General features: G+C 37.3%; 1 protein-coding gene across 1 annotated transcript in view; it reads left to right on the top strand.

The window, feature by feature from the left end:
- Positions 1–7,291: 7,291 nt before the first annotated feature.
- The window catches only part of LOC107096406 (sodium bicarbonate transporter-like protein 11), a 37,995-nt gene continuing 29,617 nt past the window's right edge, over positions 7,292–15,669 (top strand). Inside the window, exon 1 of the mRNA XM_015393042.1 lies at positions 7,292–7,432. Within this exon, the coding sequence (XP_015248528.1) occupies positions 7,372–7,432 (61 nt within the window). The 5' untranslated portion in view covers positions 7,292–7,371. The remainder of the gene's footprint in view (positions 7,433–15,669) is intronic.

The raw sequence follows: 15,669 nt of genomic DNA, 5'->3' as shown, positions 1-15,669 counted from the left end.
ATATATATATATATATATATATATATATATATATATATATATATATATATAGATAGATAGATATATATAGATAGATAAATATTTTGCCAATTTATGGCAATTTAGTGGCAATTTATATAAAAAAATGAATGCAAAAAGCATTTATTACTATCATTATCATGGCTCTGAGAGCTGGACTAATTTCTCATTTCCTTCACCTGCCTAACTCTGCCAGGTTTCTATTTACCGCTCATCCACCTGCTCCTGCTTCTTTATATACAGCTCAGTCCCTGCTATCGGGGCCAGATCATTGAGTTTGAGTTGGAAATCATTGCTGATGCCACAGTTCATGTTCTCGTTCTTAGGGGGGCACTGGTGAGGTTTTTAGTGTTTTGTAGTGTTTCCTGTCTTCCTGATCATGTTCTGCCTCTCATCCACTAAGCGTCCCCTGTTGCTGTCTTGGCTCAGTGGAGAGAGCAAGTTTTTAGTGCACTATAGTGTTCCTGATATCCTGCCCTGTTCTGCCTCTCAACTACTGAGCTTGCCTGTTCCCTCTGCCTGAACTCTCTGTTGGACTCCTGGAACCCTGACCCAGCCTGTTCCTGTTCTGATCGGAATCCCTGACCAGACTACAGATGTCTGGACCTCTGAACCTTCCTGTTCTGATTGGTTTTCCTGACTCGGCTCGGACTCATTCTTGCCCTCCTAGACTGCAGCATCTGTTTCTCTCTGGATGGCGCCCACCATATCTAATTGATCTCTTGTCTGTATTTTTCTAATACCAGAATTCCAGTGATGGGCGGTGCCCACCACAATAGCAGTTATTGCAGATCGGCAGATCCGCATATAAGTTTTAGAATAAACGCTTTGAATTTTCACACAGTTTGTCTTGCCTGAATTCTGGGTCCTACGTTCTGAGCATATTATAATTAAACCATGATTATGCAATTGTACCACTAAAAACTAAATTAAACACTCAGGTTTTGAATAGAGACCAACAAACCATATTAATATTTTATTTCTAAAGGTCTTCCATTTAGATCGTTTTCATTTTTTTCTTTTAATTCTGTATTATTCCTTTTTATTTTTAAACTAAAAGCAAAAAGATTCAGAATATATTATGTAACATAAGTTATGTACATTAAGAATGTTTGCACATAGACTGCTATGCTGATAGATTGACATTTTTGGAGGTAGCCAGGCTGTGCGAGGGGAGACATTGAATCGAACACTCTTCTGGATAAAAAGCCCGCAGGATGGTGAGGGAGAGCACGGGAATAAGGATAACCAGACTGCCTGCTATGGAAACAGGGAATCACTGTTTAAACTAGTTGTGATTATTACTGGCTAAGGGCCCCCATGCTGAAGGGACAGGTTCATCCTGATGGCTGCTGTTTGAGCTAAAAAAGGTGTGTTTAATAACAGAATCACATAGGGCTAAAGTCGGAGAACTAAGTGGATGTTCATTTTGGAGTTAGGGGCATAGATGATGACTTAGTACCTAGCATCATAACTTTAGCTGTCACTCCTTTACTTGCTTAATGGGTTTTCGCACCCTGTTATTACAAAAGATGCATGCTTCTGATCCTTGGACATAGTGTCTATTTGTCCAATGGACTTACTTGCCGGACTCAAAAGTCTTCTGCTTTACACAATCTGCTACACTTTATGGAATGGAAATTTTCATTAACTGTCTGGAAAGCTGTACTAAATTAAATTCCCTTTTGTATACACTTTGTGTATAGAAAATCACAATAAATGTTTTAAGTCTAATCTCCACAACGGCCTCTTCTCTACTTACAACAGCTCGAGTTATACTGCCAATTGGCTCACAAGAAAATGCAATGGGATTTGGATGCTCGAGTGGCCTTTCAGCTTCATTTTCAATCGTACCACATTTCCTAAGTGTTTTACAGCTGATATTAGTGATGAATTCAACTGTTAGCTTCAAAACCAACCAACACTGTGACATCACCATGATTACTAAAAGATGGCAGTGCCCTCGGCAAAAGATTAAAAAAACAATGCCACGTTTTTTTCTTTAATACGTTTATAGTTTTTTACATTTGTAATTCAATCATTGATAATAGTAAGACACAATCTAGTAAATTAAGTTTGTTTGGTTTTATTTACACTTTAAAAGGAAGGTTTGTATCACTGTTACCTTGCACCATGAAAGTCCTGGATTCAACTCCCATCCTAGTGTCTTTCTGAGTGGAGTTTGCATTTTCTCCTCATGCATGTAAGGGGTTTTCTCTGTATACTCCATCTTCTTCCCACAGTCCAAAAAAACCCCAACATGATTGTTAGGTTAATTGGCATCTCTAAATTGCCTTTAACTGTCATTGTATGCACATTATTGTATGTCTCTGCCTTAATAGACTGGCGACCTCACCAGGGTATTTACTGTATAGACTGCTGAAGATAGACACCAGCCCCACCTTCGATAAGAAGAGGAAGATGGATGGATGGTTCAAATTTGACAAAATTATAAACCATCTTTATGGTGAATTACTAACTGGCATATGCTCAAATGCTTTTGTTTTCTTCTCCATGGTTTTGACCACCACGCTAAATTTATACTTCTTTAAAATCAAATGTTCTGTAAGGCTAATCAAATGTTTAGCCATTTTAAAAATTAGGGATTAATTCTTGAACTTTTTAATAAAGAGCTGATGAGGTCAAAGAAGCTCATGTGTTTTACAAATATCATCTTAAAACTATCAGGGTCTCATATATTCCTTGTTTTCCATATTGCAACATTAAGCTACCTTGATGCAAGTTCCAAACCTTATTAGTGCTGCATGAGTGCCCTAGGTCTGCTCAACCAGAAAATAAGTCCCCGATCTGAGTTATTATGCCCTGTTTCTGAAACTCCTGGTTCACCTCTCAGTCTTGTTGTGGTTTATTATTTCACTAAGACTTAACTCCTAGACAAAGATAGGTAATATCTCAGCTAGGGTCAACAAAAACCAGTCATTCATTACCTAATTGTTGCTCATTAACCTCTAGGCACCGGCTACCACCTTTGCAACACTTTTCCTTTTTTTTAAATAAATTATTCATTTTGCATAAACCAACCAATTTAAAAAGAATTTAAGCTGTGCATGTGAAAGTCCAAGCATTGGATTTTAAACGGTTGATGAATGCAAATAACCAGCAAACAAGTAACTGAAAAAAATATGTACTAAGTACATACTGGTTTTACATGGCATAGATTTATAATCCCCCTCTTTATATATGGCATAAACAAAGAAGCCGACACTTCGTAAAAAGTGAGGTATGTTGTAACAAACCAAAGACCCTTTGCTGCATGCCCGCCAAGTCTTAATCAGATAACCTTTAATAAAGTCATTCAAACAGTTATGTTCATGAACTTTTAATGATCCAAAAGAGTAGCAATAAATTATTGAGCAAACATGCTCGGTGTGAAATGTCATTGCTGTTTTTTTTCTCTTGTCTCCCCTATATTCTTGGTCCTATACTGTATTCACTTTAAATGTTCTCATTGTAGAATGAGAATTTGCGTTTTATACTAATTGCAGTATAAGTATTTTAAAACCTAAACCATGTTTCTCTGCTAAAGCAGCAGATTGCAAGGACATGTTGGAAAGAAACTTTATCACTAACATTCTGTGTATACAAATGACAATAAAAGTTGTTTAAATCTAAGGATACACCTACTCTCCTTTTTGCGCAGACAAGGCCTAAGAATCCTGGTTTCATGTTGAAGAGTGATGTTGAGTAATTGTGATAAATGGATAGTTGACTGGCCCTTGTATGCAGAAATATTGGCCCTAATATGGTCTGTTTTTGTGAAGACAGAGCTAAAAAAAAACAAAGCTCCCGACTTTACTCATCTACCTACTTATATTCTAAACCGTAGCTTTAGTATATAATCACAAGATATGGTTATAAGGATAGGATGTAGATCTGAGATACCAGCAGTTTAACAAAGTTCCCGCTGTAGGTTGACTGGGTTCAGCCTTACAAATAGGATTAGTGTGCTCTGTCATTTGAGGAAGCTTAGACTAGGATCACTGCTCCTTCTCATCAAAAAGTTTTTAGCAGATGTGATGAGGCATCTGATTAGAATGCTTCCCTGGCATCTTGGCAAGAAAACTCAATGGACTACATATCAGTTCTGGCTTGGGAACACTTCTAGATCCAACAGGTCTGTGTTTGCCACCTCTAGATCAGCTAGATGATCTGTGACCCAGCATCTGATACAACTGTTTGTATGTTGCCATTATACAGTATACTGCATTTCTTTTTTATTGCATGACTGATTTCAAAATATTACAAAGTTTCCACATTTCTTCTAAAGGTTTGTGGGTATAAAAAAATGTATTTCTAAATACTGAGAACAAGCCAAAATTGTGTAAGAGACCTCAGCAAATGAAAGGTTTCCTTTTTTAGTTCATTTAGAAAGTGATAGAATACCTTAACATTGGACTGGATGATTGAACTAATTTCAATATAGAAAATCCAAAACACATTTCTTGTATTCAACTTATCAAGGCTAAAAAAACTATCATACCAAATAAGTTTACTTATTCCATGCTGGTAATGTATACTGTCTGATTAGGCTTTTTTTTGGCAAAGATAGATTAGTTCAAACTTTATAGATACATCTAGTCCTGGTTTCTGTCAGATCAGAAGAAAAATCCCTCAGACAGAATGTGTTTCACAACAAAAGCTATTTGAGGCCATTTGATCAAAATTAGATTCTTCGCAAGGAAATGTCACCCAAAAAAACCTATAGTAGAATACATAGAGCTACAGTAGAATACATAGAGCTACAGTAGAATACATAGAGCTACAGTAGAATACATAGAGCTACAGTAGAATGCATAAAGCAATATCTGGTTGAGGTGAATATTTATAAATGACAAATTAGAGACTCAGAAAACAGATACAGCAATTCACGAGAGTTCATAGGCCAAAACTCCTGCTAGCTAAAAGCCCCGATCATGCTTCTAACTTTACCTAGTTGTTAACTGGTAATTTACTATGATAGGGTTGTGTGTGAGTAATCAAGAATACAACTTTTGGAGAATACACTCCTTGGTGAGAAATACTCTCAGTGGCTTATTGGAAGGTACTACAGAATTAACCCCATTGACAGAGAAAACCGTCACATTAAAGTTAGTAGCATACACTTAAAATGCCTGGAATCCTCCATATGCACAGTCAATAAGTAATTAATTTGAATAAAACTACATCTTTCCAACACAATATACAGTGTGAAAAGCAGTACAGGGCCTTTTATCGGTACAGCCACAGTGGACATTTCACACACCTTTTCTTTTTACTCCATTCACCTCTGACTTTCAGCACAAGACAGAGTCATGTTGTCTGCCGAAATACATGAATGACCCTGTAGTTGTTGGGTGCATTAGAGATTGGCAAGAAGCCGAAGGCAGGTAGCTGGTGGACAGCTTTGTGGCATGTTGAGGAAATGCACATCTATTCCTTAATGTGATCAAAACAAGGGATAAAATGGAATATTTCAGAAGAAACACAAAGTTGAAAACTATTAACATCATTGAAGGATAATTGGAAGTGGAGTATAAATACCATGGTGTTCACCTGGACAACAGACTTAACTAGAGACACAACTGGGGAACTGTCAACAAGAAGGGTCAGCCTGTACATCTTAAGGATGTTTAAGTCCTTTAGTGTGTTTCTGTAAGAATCTCCATTCATCAGTACATGGACACATGATTATGGCGTTTGACAAAACAAGCATTCCCTCTTTAAATGCAACCCAATCAAAGTAAAGGTTTAGAAGTGATCTAGCTTAAGTCCAGTCTGAAATCTTTTTGAGATGCTTTGATTTTAAACAGGCAGTTCATGCTCGTAACCTCCAGTGTTGCTGAATAATACCCCCTCTGCTAAGCACAGTGGTCCATGGTGCATCTTATTTGATTTAGCAATCATAATTGTGTTTAAGAATGCATTGCCGATCCTCAAACTTCTTGATGGTTGTTGCCAGAGAGTGTTAAACAAGCAGATATACATTTTGGGGTTTAATTAAGTTTTTTACATCTGGCTGTGAGTAAAAATTTTATTTCTACACTATAATGCTGTGGGAGAGTATAAAGAGGCAAATTAAAATGAGTTAAGAAAATGGAAACATTTTAATTTAAACCATTGAACATCATTTGATAAATATTAAATATAGAAGCAAATGGGTGCAGAAAATAAGAGGTGAGGTACCTGTTAGACATGTAGTCTTTGTCTTTAAGAGCTGACACAATCAGTGACAGATTGCATAATCAGGTAGATGATTGCTTCAAATTTAGATTTCATAGTTTTGGGATGTGGTTAATACCAACTGTGAAAGATACCTGTATGCATACCTGAGTTTACTCCAAAATGGTTCATTCTGATAATTAATTAGTTGGACAAGATGTAGACAATCGTTCATAAATACAGTAGCTCTATAAAGACATTTTCATTGTGCAAAGATGGCAGCAAGCTCTGCTGGAAAACGTCACTAATGAAAGAATGAGGAGGTGTTTGTTTAGAGATGGTATTTACCTGTCGGTACATGATGATCAAAAAGGCTTTTTTAATTGGTTTAATTTGTTTAGTAGCACAGAGGGGCACTAAGAAATTGTGTGTCATTGCTCTACTAGCCCTCTGTGTAACATGAGAGGGTGCTGATTGACAAGTTNTTGTGTGAGCTGATATTACCCTGGAAGATAGTCCAAGTCCAAGTCCAGCTTGGACTATATATGTGCCAATATCTGTGAGTCAAATGTGACTTACAAATGTAGTAGCACGCTTTGTGCACAAGGACTGGCTTCTATTATTTTTTTTTTATTTATTTAGCCATTTTTTGGTGGTCCCAAATCGTTTTAAACATTAAAGGTCTGATCTTCAAAAGGTTTACATGTCATAAAACACATGTAAGAGGAGAAAGGATGCATGTCAGAGGAGAATTTATGTGAGTGAGTTGGTGTTTGTAAAAGATCAAATAGCAAACCAATAAAAAAAGCGCATAAAGTGGATATATTATCACTGGAGTGAATCATACATATCAAAATGTCGAAACCTACTAAAATTATATTAAGAACAGAGAAAGTCAGAATGTACTAAAAATAGTTTACCTTTTTACTGCACCTTTGTTTATATAGCTTTATTCTGCCCAAAGCCCACCCTAAACTTCCTTATCACTTTAAGTAATGCAATTCATCTTGTCTGTGATTGGCAGGCAAGACATTAAGGTGTTACTCATTTGCAGTCTCCCTATTCCCATTTACCTGGGTGTTTGTCCATGAGTCCACTCCTGGTTCAGGTCTAACGAGATAAGACTTTTAAATGTTCAAAGCTTTTTGAAAAAAGTACTTGTTCTTGTCTGAGCTGAAAAGAAATTCCAGCCGAATGAAGACCAAAAAGGAATTAGAGGAGATGCCAGAAGTTACAGTGAATCGTTATGCAGAAGGTAAGCAATATGTGCAGATTGAAATCAAAATATTCATTTCATTTTCAGATTTGTTCCATAAATATCGCCTGATTTGGTTTTACAGGTAAAATATCATAGCTATTACTGAGATAGAAACATGTGTAAATGATAGGAATATAGCAAAAAATGCTACAAATATATTTGTATCATATCCATGACATAATATTAATCTTAAATACTTAAAATAAAAATGCATAACAATGTCATATAACTGGTATATTATATTTCTCTAACCAATATTACAAAATCTGACTCAGTAATTTCCATAAATTGTCATGTTGAAATTATGACACATGGATTTATTCTTTCTCTGAGGCTCAGAATCAGCAGAGGGTAAAATGTTACTGACCTTTCAATATGTAAAGTCGCTGAGCACAGTTTACCAACACAAGCCTTCATATTTAATGTTTGACTGCAGTAAGACTGTAGGTTCTGACATGCAACCTGTTACACATTTATAGGATCCTGTCAGAAAATACTTCAGAAGCTCTTTTATGTGATCCAGGCTTATTATCTGACCATTATTCTGGCAGATGGATCATATCTAAAAAGAATTCAGGAAATATTCTTGGTGAATTTTCTTCTGTTTTCAATAGCAGGTGCATTCCTGGGGTTTAGATGGGGGTTTGATCCAGTTAATGCCTTCAGGTGCTTGTAAAGTTTTTTTTGTTTTTTTTTTTCATTAATGTTTCACAGTTGATAGAGCCTGACAGGCTACATACAGTTCAAGCCATATTAAAAAAAAAAAACTGCACACAACACTTTTCCTTCTCGTCTTCTAACATTAAATTACACTAAACCTTTCCTGTGTTGTTTAAAATAAATTATCAGGGAATTTGCTTTAGGTCAGATGCATAGCGGTGATATATTTTTAGATATTGCATAATTACTCTATTTTATATTCAGAAGTTTCAGTTAATGTAATTTGGAAAAAAAACTATATTATATTATGGCTTTGTAAATCTCAGATCCAGTAATTTATATGATATGAGTCATTATAAGCAAAAATAATGCTGTGTTTTAGAGCAAAACCTCAAACACACTACACCTTAATGTAGCACTATGGAAAAAATCTAAAATAAATATCAGTCAAGATATCACAAAAGATCTGTGGACTGATTTATTCTTTTCCAGATACCCAAAGTTGCCATTATGTGTAGCAAGGGGGAGGGTGGCCCACAGGTTAGAAAAAAAGGACAACTGCTTCCTGGATAGGTCTCAAAGGTTGCAACTAAGACTACTAATTTGGGTCCTTGACAACCTCAACCCAAGAATGCACACTGGTGCCACTTTTAGTATGTGCAGCTTGCTGGTCCTTAAGGGTATAAATAACATGAGAGTGTCCTGTAATCAAACTGCTCATGGAGGAGATGGATAAGGTTAACTTGCTTAGTTAAAATATCTGTCTATGACTAACAGAACAACTGTTAAATGTTTTAAATAAACTTAATTGAAGATTATACTTATTAATACCTTCAGTCAAATTAGTACATTGCCGCCAATCAGTGAGAAAGAAGCAATTACATCAAAATAATCTTAAAAAAAATGATTATGACCTAAGATAGAGGTCTTCAACAAGGGGTCTACGATCCCTAGGGGGTCTACAGAGGTACAGCATGGGGGTTGCGAAAGTTTTGGTTGATTAGACTTTATTTTTAATATTCCACCCCTGCAATTTTTTCCACTAATTGAAATGTCTTGAAATGCATATTAATATGAATTCAACACAATGTATAAAACAGATAAATGGAGGCAGAAGATGTCTTTCAGTCGTCAATGCACACATTCAGCGACACACAGGAGCTCTTTAAAGCTGGGCACCATTTCATTTATAACACCTGTCCCATCAACGAGGAATCAGAATCAGAAATACTTTAATAATCCCAGGGAGAAATTACTTTAGTTACATTACACAATCTATAAAAGAGTGACTATAGGACCAGTTTGATATAACACAATTTCATACAATTTATATAATTAGGGGGTCCACGCTCCATCTCGCCATCAGTTTAGGGGTCCTTGGCCTGGAAAAAACATTAAAGACCCCTGACCTAAAAAAATGCAGTCGGGTAAAAAGACCTTAAACCTGAGAGACGTGTTCTGTGGTATGAGGAAACTTACATGGAAGTGTTTGGCCATATTAAGCATTAGATACACACATAAACAAGTATGTAAAGTTAGGAATTGAAAAATCTCTTTCTTTAATTTTAAACACATGTTGGTAATCAAAGCTGAATGAAATATATCAGTCTTATTTTACATGAGCAAGAGAATACTATTTTCTAGTATCAGATATTTAGATACACTTTTCTATTTGCAATCGATCACTAAAACACAGCACACTGGTTACATGACCCTGCTCTTTGATGACTGTCAGTTTTCTTTTTACTCTGTGTCATTCTTCAAGACTTTTTGTTTTTTTTTCAAGTTTGCTTTTTATACATAGATGTGAAACTTTTTTTCACAGATTTTTATATGGATCGGTCCTTCTTTTTCAGATTTAAGAACTTCGTGACAAAAATAAGCCATAAAAATGTATATATATATATATATATATATATATATATATATATATAAAAATATATATATATATATATATATATATATATATATATATATAAATAAAGGTGGCTGGATAACTTTTTAGCTTTTGAGTCTATTACATTTTTAGCGCTGTGATGTTTAGCTTATGATTAATCTCTCTAAGATCATTTTCAAGGTCACCCAAAATGGAAACAATTTGAAACAATAAAAGATTTTGAAAGAAAAAAAGACAGATAAGTTATCTTTAGACATATTTTGTTGTTAAAATTGCGTAATACATGGTGGATACACATCATCTGAGAACAGACTCTGCTGCCATCTTGTGTCAAAAAGCAGGCTACTGTTTTTTTATTTAATTTTTTTGGTCATATGATAAACATTTAACAAAAACATTTTTTGGTTTGTGGTTCTTATTTGCCACCTGCTATCACCATGTAAAAGAATAAACAGGAATATTTACTGAAATTTGTTTTCATCCAACAACAGATTCAATCCTAAACTGCTGCTCTGCATAAAACCAAAAATTAACAGCTTACCTAAGGTGTTCTCTTCAACTACCTTTAGTGTCAAACCTGTAAAGACTTTATAAGGGTTGTAACTTGTTGCACAGTATTGACTGTGAGATGGAATTTGTCACGCAATTAGGAAGGCAAGGGCTGTTTTATTCTCTTGCTCAATCATTCACTTTAGATGCTAAAGACATTTACTCGTTAAGAAGATAATTTCAGTTTACCAAAACAACTCTCAGTTTGCTTTTTAAACCGCGTTGTTCCATCAGATTAAACAGAATATTTACATAGAGAAACATTTGCTTATGAGGCTCCTCCTATTGTTTTACTTTCCAAGGTTGCTTCTGTTTCAGTGCACTTTTTAAAATGTTTATTAATGTCTAAATAAACTTTATGAAGAGTGTTTTGAAAGGACATATTTCAATTTTAGCATTGCCCTTGAAACCACATTAGTGCCATATTATTATAAACTTAATCTGCATTATATTGGAATGCAACTACTTATGGTCATACTACCATACTTGCCAATATTTGGTTGTAAAAGAAAAATGGATATTATTAAGTTCTATTAATAATAATTTCTATTGGCCCACAAGGTAATTATTTGCCATTTCCTGCCTTGTATTTGAGAATTGATGAAGGATCCTCATTCTTAAACTGTTCTTTGACGTTCAAGTACTGAGTTTTAAGGACAATGAAAATAAATCAGTTCTTATCATTGCAATGGGTACCAAAAGGCTAACTAAAAAATAAGGCAGTTACACTGGCATATGTTAAGTATGCTCTATTGTACATGAAATTAAAAAGTGCACCACTGACTTCCTCCATCAAAAATGTTCCTTGGCTGTTGGCATGATGAAAAGTGGACACAGACGCTGAACTCAAAACTTCAAATTCATGCAATTAAAAAAGAAAACATATTCAAAATGGTAACTTCTCAAATGGATTTGTTCGAGCTTCTTCTTGTGTTCCAGCAAGCTGTGCGCATAGGGTTGCCAGGTACTGTGACATATATCCATGAGCATATCCATCATAACAGAACTGAGAGGGATGTTTTCTTCAGTGTGATTTACCAGATGTTCAGTTGATTCCTCTTCTTGATCACATAGACGACATTTGTCTACAGTGAAATTAAATTTGGAGCATATAAATTAGTTGGAAGGATGAATGTCATTCAAGGTTTTCAGAGGGACCCGGTATTCAGGCGAGACAGACAATGGGAAGTTTCAAAATGTTTGATAAAAATAAACAGAACAGAAAGCAAAGCGTGGATCTGCAGATCTGCACTGGCTGCAGAGGGTGGCAGGGGGGCAGGGAGACTGTAAGTGACTACGATCATGTGTTGGAAGATGCTTATCAGTGTGAGTCACTTACCTGGTCCAACAGTTCAGTCCATCCTCATGGGTGAGGGAGAATCCAGCCTATGGACTGCCAACGAGATGTGGCGTGTAGCCGCCCACAGTGTCCCCAAATGCAGCAGCCAGGTCAGGGGAACCGTGCAAAACTAGGACGGTTCTGAGATCCAGTAGTCTGAAACTCGGTCATGGTCTCAGATCAGAGCAGGAACAGACAGATCCAAGATTCCAGGAATCCACAAACCGTTCAGGCAGAATCAGAGTTCCATGACTCTAGTAGCGATCTCAGACAGACAGACTCAGATGGAGACAGGTGGGCTCAGTGGGTGAGAGCAGAGACAAGACATGATACCAGGAGAAATGCAGAACTTTAAACTGGCTCCCTCTACTGAGCTGGAACAGGAACAAGGCATGCTTCAGTGGATAAGCCCGAAACAGGAACAGGGGGCTCAGCGGGCAAGAGCCAAGACATGACAAGACAACACTAACACCCTCTCTACTCACTGAGAACGAGGACATGAACTATGAAAATAAATCAAACTAAAGCAAATGAACAAAAAACCTTACGTCAATGATCTGGCCCCGATAGCTTGGCTGAGCCATATATAAAGCAGAAGGAGCAGGTTGATAAGATAAAAGATAATTAGTGAGCAGGGAAGTTTCTGCAGGTGAGTGAAGTGAGCAATTAGATGAGCTATCAGGGCTGTGATCATGACACACCTGGGCAGTGGCACGCTTGGCCTCACAAAACCTGCTTGTTGCCTCAGGAGTCCCATGAGGACAAATAGGCTCAATAGAACTGTTTTTCAGCTTTTCACTGTTCCTTTCTACCAGCGTTTGGGGATTTCAGTCCCTAAAGGCAGCACATATCTTAGGGCTACAACAATGGGTGGCCACATTGACAATCAAGACTTATATGGTCCAATCAGACTTTATCTCCCCAGCTTCTCATGAAGGTGGGAGTTGAATATGTCCCTGACTGACGGCTCCATCTTACATTCCCAGCAGACCTCCCTACTCACTTGGGCCTGGAGAGTCTGCCTAGCTTCCCCCTCTTCAGGCATATCTTGCTTACAAGGTGGGGATCAAGACCTCTCCGCCCCTCTCTTCACCCAAGTGTCCAAGACATATGGCTTAGAAGATATGACTACAAAGTCAATCATTAACATTTGGCCTAGGATGTTCTGGTGCCAAATGCACCAGGCACTTGGGCATTCTTATAAAGATGAAGGATTAAAAGTTTAAATTGAACTTCATTGATCTCATAATGATCTCACAATGAAGAAATTTACTATCTGGGGTTAAGGGTCTCTGAGGAAAACTCTAAACCTCACATGGCTCCTCAGAGTGCCGACTGTGGGGATTACACTGGGTACTTACAACCTTCTCAGAGCACAAGCGCACCGCTCTAACCACTATGCCAACACTCCATCACAAGACGTTGTTTGTTATGGATAATCCATGACGATGAAGATTCTCAGTCATCCAGGTCATAGTCATTCCGTAAAAGTTCAAAAAATATCCACTGGACTTGGTTTCCAAGATTTGAAGACGTTTTGCTACTTCTCCAGGAAGCTTTATCGGGAAGCTTTCTCTTGAATTGAGAAAGCTTTCTGGAGAGGTGGCGAAATGTCTTCAAATCTTGGAAACCAAGTCCAGTGGATATTTTTTGAACTTTTATGGAATAATCCATGACTTGTACAGAAGTCATATGATTAAACACCACTCGGGTTCATAGCTGGGGGTTTGTTCTACTCCTCTCCTCCAGGAGAAGTGCTATCCAAAATCCCCCCAACAAAGTTAAGAAAGCCTGGTTCTCTGTTCTGCCATTTGGCCAATAGGCCGAAACAATGCTCAGACACTGTTGAAAGGTTTTGATATTATTGTCCACTAGTGTAATTTCCACTGGGGGAGACAGGCAGATCCACAGGCTATGTTTGTAGGCAATCCCAACTAATTCTAGGCGGCATCACTACACCTCCTGCATAAGCTCAGGCTTTTACTCCCCTAGCGGGATGACGTTTCACATCCCCAGATCCACTTTAGGACTCTATGAATCGGGTCACCTCTGCATCTCACTGCTGCCCAATCCTCTTAGCACTGGTCCATTATGGTTCCCCCTAAAGGTGGTGGTCACATCTGCGGGGGCTGTGTACTCTGATGGACTGGGCTAACCATGCCGGCCTCAACCCCAGGCTTGGTTTCAGAATGAGGTCCCTTCTCAGCCACAATGTGGCGACATTGTATGCCTCAATTTTCTTCGATTTTCATAATGATCTTTGTCTGAGCCATCACTAACGGCATTGTTGCCTTTAAAAACCCTAACAGGGGCATTTAAGCCCTTGACAACGTAGCCTCTGAGATTAATGGGGCACTGAAACCCCTAAACCATGCTTAAGTGGCGGTTTAAGGAGTGGAAAAATTAAATATCATAGTAAAATAATTCAGAACTTCTTGATTGTAATGTGAAAAATTTGGTGTGTTTTACAGTTAAGTTGAATAGACGCCGCTTTCTGATTTACATAATGCTTAAAAGTCTTTTTGCATTTTTTGTGTAGTTATGAAAAACTATTGCTTTTATGATGTAGTGTTTTTCTGTTTGTGTCAGTTTTGCTTAGAAAGCTATGAATGGGCATATAAAGTTGTGTTGTTGCATTGTTAATGTATTACAGTGTGCTGGTAAAGTAAGCACAAAAGTAAGCAAGAAAAAGAATATTATTTATAGCTGCTCAAAGACATTGTTGGTTTGTGTTACCTATAAGTTAGAGACAAACTGATTTCAATCCTAACTTGTATGAGACGTGAAAAAAAGACTCAATGGAGTAAACCAAGGTAAAATTTGTATTTAACCAGGAGTAAAAGGAAAACATTGCCAAAACCATGTCTGTTCAATTATCCCTTATGAGGTGTTTAACAGCTTGACAAATCTAGTAATGTTTATCAAATCCCATCCTTAGTTGTTGTAATTTTGTTTTTATGTTCCATGCAGTTAGTTTGTGAGGAGAACAGCATTCTAAATAATAATAAAAATACAACAAAAGTTGTTTTGGTTTTCAGTTGCGAGTTTCAGGGTTCAAAAAGGAGGGTCCCCTTGTGGGATCTGAACCCTACGTTCAGGCAATTTGTTACTGTTATATTATCTCTACATATCAATCCTAGTTAAAGTTGTAGGGAAATGGCTGTTCTAACGGTTGCATTTCCGAATTCTCCTGAGTGGTACCTGACTTTGCACAAGTGAATAAAATGAATGTGATTGGTCATTTATGAATAGGGCGGGATTGTTGTGGCAGAAGGTTTGCAAGCACTTTTTGGCTTCGGCCGGTATTTCGGAAGCATCTTGCTAACCAGTTAGCAACTTAGTGCTATTAGGTTCCCAATGGGAAATGAAATTGAGACCAAGTAGCACTTAATTGCTGACTTAAAAACGACACTGTCAAGGAATGTTATGGACAGCTAAAACATGGAAGAGGAGGACAGTTTTGTGTCAGAGGTCGTGGATGAGTCTCCTCCGTCATACATTTTTTATTTAGAGGAGGAAAGTGGGAACAAAGTTGTTGTGGAAGAGGACGCCAGGGCGGCAGACGATTCGTTTGGTGTAGAAGGCTTATAGCTGTACATGTTTGAGCCCTTGCCTCGCAACGCTGCAAGTTCTGTTAGCTCTACGCCTGCCAAAGACACAGACATCCATCCCTGTGAACACTGGGACGGAACTCAATGTTAAAGAAAATTATTCTTATTTCTTATTTCAACTATTGCGTATATTAGCTGCGACATATGAATCAAGATGCTATGACTGAAAAAAGGTGTA

This window comes from Cyprinodon variegatus, unplaced genomic scaffold, assembly GCF_000732505.1.
Source record: "Cyprinodon variegatus isolate N-32 unplaced genomic scaffold, C_variegatus-1.0 Scaffold622, whole genome shotgun sequence".
Taxonomy (NCBI): Eukaryota; Metazoa; Chordata; class Actinopteri; order Cyprinodontiformes; family Cyprinodontidae; genus Cyprinodon; species Cyprinodon variegatus.
Note: the sequence above shows the minus strand (reverse complement) of the source record. Positions and strands in the feature narration are given on the sequence as shown.